The sequence below is a fragment of the Amblyomma maculatum genome, chromosome 1 (genome assembly GCF_055883805.1).
Source record: "Amblyomma maculatum isolate TAMU_Amacu chromosome 1, ASM5588380v1, whole genome shotgun sequence".
Taxonomy (NCBI): Eukaryota; Metazoa; Arthropoda; class Arachnida; order Ixodida; family Ixodidae; genus Amblyomma; species Amblyomma maculatum.
This window is the reverse complement of record NC_139344.1, coordinates 59,788,125-59,800,282: the sequence shown is the minus strand read 5'-3', so window position 1 is coordinate 59,800,282 and position 12,158 is coordinate 59,788,125. Positions and strand designations below refer to the sequence as shown.

At 51.5% G+C, this 12,158-nt stretch overlaps 1 protein-coding gene across 1 annotated transcript in view; it reads right to left on the bottom strand.

Annotated features, from left to right (window-relative positions):
• Positions 1-1,385: 1,385 nt before the first annotated feature.
• The window catches only part of LOC146202533 (uncharacterized), a 41,463-nt gene continuing 30,690 nt past the window's right edge, over positions 1,386-12,158 (bottom strand). The window contains exon 4 of the mRNA XM_084588201.1: positions 1,386-3,989. Within this exon, the coding sequence (XP_084444327.1) occupies positions 3,734-3,989 (256 nt within the window). The 3' untranslated portion in view covers positions 1,386-3,733. The remainder of the gene's footprint in view (positions 3,990-12,158) is intronic.

Below are 12,158 nucleotides of genomic sequence, written 5' to 3'. Positions count from 1 at the left end.
CCACTGATTGCTGGAATGACTCATAAGTGCTTAGCAAGAAGAGGACGTTTTGGGTACGCGGCTTCTTTGCTTCTCGAAAACTGCGCCAGCTCAAACTCTGGCTTGAGTGTTTGCCTCCATTGCCAACTCGATGAGCTCGTCTCGCTCACCATGTACCTTTCAAGTCTGCTTTCAGGCGCCGCCGCTCCGCTGTCTGGGTCGCGAAACCTAAGGCACCTCAAGCACTGCGGATGCTTTGACTAGGTGCTATGCCCTGCTTCTACCGAGGCCACTCCTATGCCAACAGTAAGCCATTACAGAAACACACTAGAGGCGATAGCGTAGTACGAACCTTGGAACGGATACCTAAACATCAGCGCAGGTGTGAACGAAACGGCAGACGCAAAAACCTAAACTCAATAGCCCAGAAGTAACCCTTCTGTTCTGTCAATGACAGCTAGCCAAGAGACGTGCACAGCGAGTGCGCCTAGAGGGAATGGAGATCGACGTAACGAGAGAACTCTAACCTCTCGCGCTGGGACGATGCTGGGGGACACTTCCTGCTCCGCAAGAGGCGCCTAGCGCACCCACCGTATTCCCGTATTCGCGCTTTTGCAGTGCACTCGGGATTGAGGTTCCCGAGGGTTTGCCCGAGTGGCCCGAGCCTATACAAGCTACAACATCTATTACTTCTAGTAGCATTCATGGGCAGAAGAGGACGTAACACTGGTCTTTGTCTCATCTGAATGAAGCATGTGCGTCAGATTAATTTCACTGCACTACCATATCTCCACGGCTGCGTTTTATCTTAAGGAGATGATCGAGCTTAATGGTGAAGATACACTGTTAACAGGCTTCCAAATAATGATGAACTTGCAGAAATGAAACCTTCGTTGGCGGCCATTCACTTGCATGGAAGCCATAGACCCGTGGTAATATTACAACAGGTCGAATCCAGGTGCCATTCAGTCGCAAGATGCACATGTTCATTCTGAACCGCTGTCGCAACTGCATCACTTCCACAGCTTCCCCTGGTGCAGCTGTGACGGCTGGTTTGGCCAGATGCGAAGACAGGGACGTTTTACACAGCAGTCGAACCTTTTATTTCAAATAAAATGTTTATATATATATTTATATAATGACATCACAAATGCCAAATAAAGTAAAAAAAAAAGGAGGGGAGGAAAAAAAAAAAGGTGGCTGCCTCTTCTTAAATAAAGGACACACTGAGACATCAAAAAGCAGATTCAAAGTAGCGATGAGAGACAAGTCATTCAAAATTCATTGGACAAAGAAGTAAAGTGACTGTGGTCTTTAAACAATGATGCGGAGGGAGGTGGGGGGAGGAGGAGGAAGTCGCTTTTCAATGTGTCCTCTAGGAGCTGAGGAAAGTCCAGTCCGTTGAGTCGAAGCAAAAAAAAAAAAAAAAAAAAGGTAACAGGGATAAGAACTAACAAGTTAAAAGTACAAAAAGAAACTAAACATCTCAGAAGACTTCCAAGGGGTTGGATAAGCACACATGAATCGCTGCTTTCATCACATTCGTCCTTCTTTCTTCCACAGTCCAGTCGGCAAGAGAACAGCGAACTTATACGATCCGAGGAGCTCCACAATCGTAAGGAAGAAAGGAGAGAGAAAAAAAAAGCATTGCCTCGCGCCAAGAAGGAAATCATAACAAGAAAAACAACAGCGATGGTAGCAAAAGAGAAAGCAAAGAATCGCGGTACTCCTTTTTTGTTTCTTGCACTTCCACACACACAGTATTCACAAGATGCGAGAGCTGTTGTTTCGGCCATATTGCTTTTCTTGCCTCTGCTGCGAGATGGGTTTGGTACGCGAGTGTGTTATGTGTATGTTGCCCTTTTTGAAAGAGCGCGACTTAATTATTGTTTCTGTCGTATACAGTACGGGAGGACACCTGCGACCTATTCTGGCCGCGAGCTCGGCCAGGCCGAGCAACATTTCGCCAGAATGCCTCCAAAAGTTTGGACAAGGGACCTTGGGAGAAATCACGCGTGGAAACATCACGGTGCTATACAGTATTTAAGTCAGAGAGAGAAACTAAATGCATTAAAGGAAGCGAGTTTGCGTTTCAATGCAGACGCACCCTCTCTACTTAACGGTGGCGCCTTTATCTTACGAAACTGAGTGGCAACAAGCCGTCCTTAGAGGACACGGGTTTGTTTTACGAGGACGCCTGAAAGAAGAATTTGTAAATTGAACAAAATGCCGCAACTTGCTTCGCATTAGATCTCACAATGATTCTCATCTAGCTGCGCAAGGAAAATGAGAGATTCGCCACGAACCTCGAGCTGATTGCGCGAGCGTTGTTCGCTCGCACTGGGAACCACAATCATGCAAGCATGTTAAAGAAAAGAAAAAGCTCAACAAAAACGCGCTGGGATGCACAACAGGCGTAACTATAGGCTCTTTGTCCAACTCCCATGAAGCGCGAGTGAAATTAGCTGGCTTCAGCAGGAACACTAAAATGAAAAACGTGGTACGTTAGGAAGGCATGGTATGGCGTTGATTTGCCTCACTGAAGTCAAAAACTTATCTGAAATATGTGAAAAGCGAGTGTCGTCCAGTGTGTCTGAAGCGTTTAAGTGCCACTTAATGTCCACAAGCGTTGCACTCCGACCGTCTTTTCTCGCCGATTAATCCTGTACAACCAAAAACTCAACGTTCCGCTTTTTTATTTTGTATTTGCATAGCAGTCTAGGTGTCGGATTGTGCGAACTTGTCACAAACTTATTTCTTTGTTAGACAAAGAATAGAGCTGCTGCCATGTAAGAAAAAGTGGAGTGGCTTCTCTGTTTTCCTCCATCACTGCTGGACTGACATCACAAGCACAGATCAGATCTTAGATCTTACAATCGAAGTAAAGGCATATGTACAAAAAAAAAAAAAAAAATAAAGGAGCACAGGCGGAACAAGAGGCATCGTCTTTTCGTTCCCACACCACAGAACGAAAAAAAAAAAAAAGGCGGAAAGAAGGAGAAAAAGCATGAAACAATAAGCTCAGAATGTCTCGCAGATGTCTGATGAAGGAGTGCTTCCAGCTGCTTTTCAAAAACTGCACTCCCGCGTCTCGCAGTGGTTCTCCTCCTCCTACTCCCCGATGCGCTGGCGTCCAGAGCACGCTGCTGGCATTCTTATTGCAAGCCACGCCGAGGAGACGCAGTCTCTCGGCCACGGGCTCAGCGCGTGACAAAGGCTCCCGGCGGGCGTCGCGGCGGGGGTGCGGAGCGTCCGGAACCCTTCACTAACGGCGGCTGCTGCCCAAGCGCCCGGATCTGCGGCTACGATCCTCGAACCTTCCGCGGTTCCACAGCAGCCCGCGGTGGCGGCCTCCGGAGATGTCCTCGTCGATAATACCGTGGGGTCGATGTTGCCGAATTTCTTCCCCAGTTCGCAAGCCGCTTCAGATTTTCCTCCGCCATCGCGTTGTGCCTCTTTCAGCGACAGGGTCGGTCTGCCTCTGCGTGTCGAACCAGTGGTCCTGATGGATGGCGAACGGACTCGAACTACTGGTCACTGCCGCCTCGTCGTAATCCGACGGCCAAAGGACAGAACTCTCCTCTGGTGACCAATGATGGGCGGCCACGGGCTGCGGCGGCGGACCGGGAGGGTGCCTTCGCCGCCACTGATTGTTGCTGCCTCCCTCTGGGGTGGGAGAGGATGCGGCGGGGTCGGGAGGTGGGGGAGGAGGAGGCGGTGCGCGCACGCTCGGTGGCGGGCGGCGGCGTCGTCATCAGACCTTGATGGCGGCGCGCACCTTGCCCTTGCGCACTGTGGCCGGGGAGCCCTTGAGCATCTTGAGGCAGTCCTGCTCACAGAGCACGTTCCCGTTGACGAGGTTGTACCGGTCGCCAGGCACCAGCTGACTGTGGCACTTGACGCAGGCGAAACACTTGACGTGGTAGACGTTCTGCGCGGCCCGCATCACGTAGTCGTTGGCCGGGATCATCTGGCCACAGCCCGAGCAGGCACCCGACGTGCCGAACAACCTGCGAACACGAAACAGATACCTCTTTACCATCTGGCAAATGCTGTCCGCACAACAGTGAACGTCTGCACGAGCACGCAAGTTTAGGGCGTCTAACTGCGCTTGCGGAAAAGCAGCGCCTCTTCAATGGCAGAGCCAAAAGGCACTCCTAGCGAGGGCAGCGAATGCACCCCAAGCCATCTCACGCTTCGGAAACATGGTGGCGACCGTAGAAGTTCACAGCCGATTCGCTGTTTCCACTACACTGCGTCTGTCGTTCACGCCAAACGAAGGAGCACGCAGCTTTTGCAGCGTGAATATTCTTACGCCACATAACATTACTGAGTAAATAATTTTAACATTTCCAAATCTATGGAACTACTAAGCTTCGTGGGTACGCGTCTTTTGGCCGCTAGAGACAAGACTCGGATGGCGAGGTTCAGTCAGCTTAATATTTTCGGTGCAGAAAAGCGGTAACAGAGCAGCGATACGCTCTGTTAAAGTTTTTTTTTTTTTTATTTGCTGATGGTTCTTGTTCATGCGGAAGTAAATAAAACGGGAAATGTATTAAATTTTTGAGCATTATAACAGACATTTCCTTTCGCCCAAACGGCTCTGCACGTCAAAAAAAAAAAAAAAAAAAAAAGGCACTCCTCGCTCGCTGCGCCTGTGTGGGTTATTACACGCGCATTATAAGTTGCGCGCAGAAGTAATGATACATGTATACGAAAACCATTGATTTGTGCATATTATAACTTTTTTTTTTTTTTTTTTTTGCATTTCTCTCCTTGGCAGTCACGACTTTGCAATCAATGAACGAAAGCCTGGCATGCTCCGCAGGGAATACCCGTATTCTAATAGTCATGGGTGCGAGTGCCCATATCGCTAGGGCCCCTATTTCCATGGGCCTGGCTAGTGTTGGGTTCCCCTGTATAAATGACACTACCGAAGCTGTGAGTGATAAACGCCAAAGACGCGGACCGCAGAGCTAGCCTGGCGGCTTCAGGCAACTCAGGTGGCACTGAATGAGAAGCACAAGGGAAAGCCGATTGGCTACTACTTATATGAGGCACAGACCGCAATGAAGCTTCTTGCATGACGCGTCGGCCTAACGAACTAACGAATACCCAGGCGCCGGCTACCACGAGACCAGTAACAATGCGAAGGCTTTGAATGCCTAATAATTGCATAATAATCGCACCAGTGCTCGCTGTGGCCACAACACAACATACAGGACACAAAAAAGGACGCTAGCTAACGAACTGTCCCACAGGCTGCAAAGGAGAGAGGCGATTGGCACACAGTTGCTCATTACAAACCACCCGTTACTGGTTCGCTCTGCGAGTCCGGCAGATGGCCTTTTTTTTTTTTTTTTTTGGCGGCCAATTCTACCTTTGTCCGCTGGTCGATATGGTGCGCCTGTTGCTCAAGTCCAGCACGGTGTGCGATTGCTTGGATGATTTTTCCTAGTGTTATTGTCGACCGAGCAAGGCCACGAGGATGGGAAAATAAATACTGTGAATATAACTATAAAATAAAAATGTGCTGGTTTTTCGACGAAAATTGGCGTGCAAGCGACGAGACCTGTCCCGCCGGCGCCTCCGAATCACAGGAAAAAACGCTCCTTGCCGACTACGCTTTGTTCGGCGCCGTTGGCGCCATCTTCTGTTATGGTAGGCTTTTGCTCGTCAAGTCATAATTTTAAGCAGCAGGTTGGCGTTTTCGGCTTTACTTTTCTTTTCAAAGTGTTAAGAATAACATATATTACGCTACAAGATGACTTTCGTACATTTAATTTACCGTACGTCTATATTCCGCGCCCACGAGCTCTTGCATCCTGTCCTCATGCCGCCAGTTCTTCCGGCTGACATACAACGGTCGCGAACGCTAATCGAAGCGCCCCTGGGAATTCGCGGCGATCCCACGTTCTGCTCCGTTCAATCCAGGCCCAGACAGCCAGGCGGCGCCCAACGGGAGCTGACGAAGTTCGGGTTACGGCTGCAGGTGCGACAGCTGTCTTTTTTCACGGCCGCTTACGGCCCTGAGAGGATCACACGAGTCCCAACACAACGCGGTGGAGGAGGAAAACGAAAAACCAACAACAACAAGTCTTATTTGGCCAAAGCTAGGTAGCGACGCGTCCTTACACGCGACGTGTGCGCGAGACTATCGTCGTAGTCACGGTGGGCCGGGGTATAGGATGTCACTGGGAGGTGCGTGTCCATCACGGGCCGGAAGGTGCCACGCAGGCCCCTGTTTCGGTTCAATCTACACACCAGGCACAGATTAACCGGCTGTGCATCGAAAATAAAGCGACACTTAAATATATATAATAAAAAAAAGCACCTCGAGCACGTCGCGCCGGTTTCTGTTTGCGCGCTTCGCTGTTTCGGTCTCTCTTATAATTGCAAGAACTTACTCTAGCTGCTCCATTTCACGTCAGTGGCAGCATGCGATTGTCATTTCAAGCGCACATATCGTTAGGAACGAGCTAATGTGGACACCCGACGAGCAGCTCGAGTCGGTATACCGCGCTCCGGTCCAGCTACAGCGTCTCTCTAGACGAGAGTTTTATCGCCACTATTTGAGAGTCGGAAACATGTCCTCGTTTAAGGGGAGGCGGGGAAAACGCTTCGCAGCGCGGCTTTGAAGGCAGTTGACGCTGACATAGACAAGCTACTAAAGATTGGAACGCAGGCATTCCCTCCCGATTTTCCGCAAGAACACTGTTAGTCGCGGCGCCATTTTGCAAAAGCAGGCAGTAGAGCATGCATGTCACACATCGCATGCAGACTTCCGCGCACTTCGTCAAACTTGGCACGGAAAAGAAGCGAACATTAACGCCGCCTCTGGCAGTGATTTGTACGATTTTTTTTCCGACCCCTCCTATCACGTGAACCAAAAGGCCGTTAGGCGGTTGTGACAGTTTTGTTGGATCATGAATTGTTAGGCAGCCAGCGCTTAGAAAATAGATAAATAAGTAAATAAAAGAGCTCTCGCAAAAGTCCCCTTGCACGCATCCTCGGAGCAAGAAGCGTTCATCTGGCGTGCCCCGAAGAGCACGAAATGACTACCGAAGAGTCGGAAATGAAACCGGGCCGACCTGCTTTGGCGCCAGTGCCGCGGAGCATCAATCACCCTGATCAATTTATCGCGGACAATAGAGCGGTCAAGAAGCGTCGGGCAGACTCGCTGCGACATTTTTCTCCGCAAAGGCGAAATTGCGTCCCTGTGCGTCGCTCATTACCCAAACATTATCCTCCTCAAACCAGGCGCGCGGCCGCGCACCTGTCACAGAACTTCAATTCCGCCTCCGCCGCAAAACGACCACTCATCTCCACGTGTAAAAGACCTCAGAGGGAAGGATGGGGACCGCAGGAGAAAGAAGCGAAGGTCCCCTCCGCAAAGAGAGAGGCGCAGGAGCGACTCATTCCGGGGCACCCTTTTCCCGAGGAGGCCTCATCCTGAATGCAGCGAGGACCGAAAGGTGTGCTGGCGCACTTTCGGGGCCACACAATGACGTGCGGCAGCTCCCAGGATCGACCAATCTTTCCTCTCCTGAGGCGGCAGAGAGATACAGGCGCGTCCAAATTTCCGACGTCCAGCGGAGGAGCCGCGGGGAAACTTCTACATAGGTGGTGGCGGCCGTGTTGTTCTCCGGCACCGCGGCTCAGGCCCCTGCCGCCATGTTGCGGCCCCCCTCCTCGCCTTCGGCAGCAGCAAAGATTTCCTCTCGCCTCTGCATTTCCTTTGTGGCGCCCAGAGCAGCGGAAGCGACGATAGTTGGCCGCGCCGCGCTCCTCGAGGCTCCCAGTTGTAAAATGAGATCGGGTAACACGGAATGAAGCTCTGCCACCGTGCCTCGCCGCCAACGCCGCTGTTGTTGTTATTACCATTATACATATAGGCGGCTGCCCCTCGATATGAGATTTCGCCTCCCCCACTTCGGCAGCCGCGCGCCACACAATCTTCCCTCCCCACCGCGCTCGCGCGCGCGCGCGCTCTGTCATGTCGCTGTTTTCCGTCCGCGCGCGGGAGGAGCTGCCGACGAGAGAGAGGAGGAAACCAATTTCGGTGATCGGGGGCGGCCGACGGGATGGGGGGAGGCGGCGGCGCGGCGGCGTTCGGCCGGTGATATATATATATTGATGTATATCTCTATATGAGAAAGAGACAGACAGACGGACTAGTAGTGCCACCGCTCGCTGCCGGGATCCTATCGCCGAGCGACGAGGCACAAGAAAAAGAAAAAAAGCTGGCGTGTATGCGCACGAACGCACGCACGAACGCACGCACGGACACACACACACACGCACACACACGCAGGTTCGGAGCAAATAATACGCGGCACACACACAAGCAAGACCTCGGGCAAGATACGCGGGCCCCGAGTAATATGGGTTGCGTTCGAGGTCCCCCTCGGGCACTCCTAAATTTTGTCCCTCCCCGCTTTTTTTTTTTCCTCTCTTCCTTTTCTGCCTCTTTCACACACCTCCCTGTTCTTCTGCACCTGCGCCGGTCGTCGCCATCTTCCCTCGGCAACATGCTCGCGCGCGCGCCACCGCCACGCCGGTAAAGCGCGCGCCTGACTGGTGGTGTACAGGCATTCCCGCCTCCTCCAGCGAGTGTTGATGGACCATGTTTGTGCGGGTCCAATATCAGCCGCCACTGGGCGCCAGCCGTAGCAACGCTACTGGCCGCGTTCTCTTGCGCCACTAGTCACGACGCGCAGCTTCAAGTATCGTCCATGCTCAACTGCGCTAACGATGCCACGTAAGCCGGACGTTTCCTCCGGCAGCAAAGAGGTGACATAGTGAAGAAATACCGTAAAAAGTCCCGCTCGTATCGAGCAGCACTTCCCTCCTCCTCGATGATGGCGTGCCTCCGGCCGAGAATTATTCCCTGTGCGCGATCACCCGCTCCCCATTTCGCGACTTCACGTCACGTGACGCTAATGACTAGCTTTTCTACGCCACCAACAGCGGAAATTTCGATTATTCTGCCCACAGAAGCAGGAACCCTGAGCTTTCAGACCTTCCTAGTTGTTCCCATAGAGTGAAGGCTCCATCATAAACTGCTAGCGACAAGTTTCTCGTGGAGAGATGTTAGGGCAGCGTAGAACGCAACCCCATCATTATAGGGTTATTTCTGCACCTAATGACACAGCATTACGCGCATTACTTTGACGTTGCAGTCTGCTGAGCTAGAAAATGTGGCATCCAAGATATCGTCGAATTTCGCTCATTGCCTACCAAGACGCATCCTAATGAAATCTGCACATCTGCGCATCTCTTACTGCCTGTTTAACATTTCCGTTTCTGCCTATTGCACCGGAGGACTAATATACAAATAGTAGTGAGCGAGTTTCTGCAGATCTCTGATGGGGTTAACACACAGACATGCGTTTGGGTGATGTCAGTGAGTAATTACTCCCTTATTACAAATCTACTCCACCTTGGGGGATTCGATCCTCTCAACATTCGATCAACATCGTTCCCACTTCAAGTTATTGATCAATTCGCTCTCGCCGTATACCATCTGCTCTGCTGACCGTGCTGGTTAGCTCAGTTTGTAGAGCGACTGTCCCGGAAGGGCGGTGGTCCCGGGTTCGATCCCCGGATCAGGACGAATTTTTCTTTAACTACAAAGTTTATGAAAAAGCCATACAGTTTTCCTTTGTAGCCGCATGGCTGCGCTTGGGTGGATGTCAATGAGTAATGGCTCGCTTATTATAAATCTACTCCACCTTGGGGGATTCCCCTTAACATCCGATCAATATCGGAAACGCACAACCGGCCACGTGGGATGGAACATATGTTCGGCAGAGCTGTGCAGCAACTAGCACACAACTACAACCGGCTCGTAAGCCCTCCTCTGCAAAACACAATGCCTACAGCCGGCGCTGCGTTTTGAAAATGTCACTTCGATAATATGAGGTTCCTTCCCGAAAGCCTCATCGTTCCGTCCCCTGCTACCGGGACTTAGCAACAGCGCTAGTTTCCAGTCATCCTTGCATACATAACGCAGGCATGACGACCATCGGAATGCGCGCCCTGCACCGCATAGAGCCACTCCTCTGCCGCGCCGTCCTGTCTCGCAACCGCAAAAGCTGAGCGCAACATCCCGTTATGTTACGCAAACTGCCGCCTGCGTGTGGAGCCCTTTGCCGCGCGTCTAGAGCACATCTGGTACATGTACTGGTCGCTGAGCAAGTGTCAGTTTTTATTATACGCTCGCTACACTGCGGTCCTCTTGGCGTCCGGGTGCAAAGGTTGTAGTAAACGGGAAGAAGAAAAAAAAAAGCGAGAAAAAAAAAAAAAACTGCGCAGCCTCCAGTTGGAGGATGACGGCTGCACTTGTCTTAGCATCCTGTGCCGTGCATATTGCATGCAAGGAGCGAAGAATTTGTCGCATTGTCGCCGCGTTCAGTAAACTTTGAAACGTTGGCATCAGATTAAAATGGCGCTACAAGTGTTTTAGCGTATCGCGACAGTGCTATCTCAGGTGCCTGCCGCGTGGCAGCGCAACACCTACGCACCAGTACTGCCAAAAAAAGACGCGTGATGCTTCACTGACAAAGAGAGAGGCATAGAACATAACTGTCGACAGGAACGTTGCCTGCTGGTATACTGACTTGAAAATGTTATTATTGGCTCCGTTTTCAGGTACGCTTCAAGTCGCCACGACTGAGCGGCAGTGTCAGCTTGAACCGCCATGGAATAATGAAAACTCGCGCGCGGCACAAAAGGGAGGCTTCCGGAAGCTTCGAAAAATGGTAGCAAAAGTTGGCGGTGAACACGCGTTGGACGTTGCTACGCTAAAATGCGCAGAAATTCGCAAACAAATTCGTTGCCACGAGAAATGAATGCAGCTAGACTTGAGGGACCAAGAGCGAAGTCCCTTATATGGTCACGTAGCTATCAGCCACGAGACTATGACGCGTGAACACGCGGTTACTTTCTCCTCCTCCATATGCTGCTTAAAACACATTGAACCCGTCCGCCCGAAACACCGCGCAACCATGCAACTGAAATAAATATTCGCATAGGACTCGTCGCATCCCGCATTTTAGCGATGGTATTGATATTCGAAATCCCTACATAGATATGCCAGAACAGTTTAAGGATGAGCCGCCTGTATCAGTCCCCATAACCAGTCTCTAAGATTCTGGAGGGATCCCAACCAGGCGGCAAGAAAACGATCGAAACTCCAGCGGGCGAGGCGTTTTTCAAGAACTTGGCTGCTCTCGCGCTAAGGAGAGCGCACAGCGACATCCGCAAAGGCGGCGGCCGATCGAAGCCCGTTACACAGCCGATCGCACGCAATTGAAATCTAATTTGTATCGCGGTGTATCGAATCTATGCAAATCAGGACGGGTCCGGCGTCGCGTGTCTGATTGAGAGCGGAGGCGCCCGGAGAGAAAAGCGCGCCGCCAACAGCCGCGACGACGGCGAATGAAACACGAATGCGCGTATGCTAATTCGATCGCGGGCCGCAAAACACGAATGTCGGCCCGGAAGGAGTCTGTGGCGCCGCCCCATTCACGAACAAAAAGCGGCGGCGACGACGTGCGCGCAGTATCAAATATTGGCGCATGTACACCCCCCTCTTCTTTCCTTCCTAAAATCGGCAATCCCTCCTTTCTGTATAAAGGCGGACATTACCGTATGTATACGGTCGTATGGCCGCGGGAGAATCCACGCGCGTGGCCGTGTGCTTGTCGCTGCGGCGGCTTTTCTTCGCCTCCGATCATATTATATCCGCACCGAGGTACAAAGAATGTTGTAAGTTCAAGCATGGAGGCGCCAGAGAACGCTGGCGGATATAGAATGGCAGAAAAAAAGCAACCATTGGCAGAGTAAAGATTAGCTGGTTGGCACTTGCTGCCAATAGGTGTGCATTAGCAGAAGGATGCGGATCTAGGCCGGGGGCGCAGACGGCAAGCTCTGCTCTCCACCCCCGGCTCTACCCCTCAGCAGCAACGTAGAGCAATCTCAAAAGCCATTAGCACCTTGAATGACTGCCCTGCTCCTCCCGCCCCTTCCCCAAACTCACAAGGCAGGCGGAATGAGGGGGCAAATATTCGTTAGCATCCATTTGACCACATCCATATGACTAAAAAGGAAAGCTATATACCTTTAGCTTAAACTTGCTATTGAGAAAACCGTATAGTGTTTTTTTTTTTTTTTTT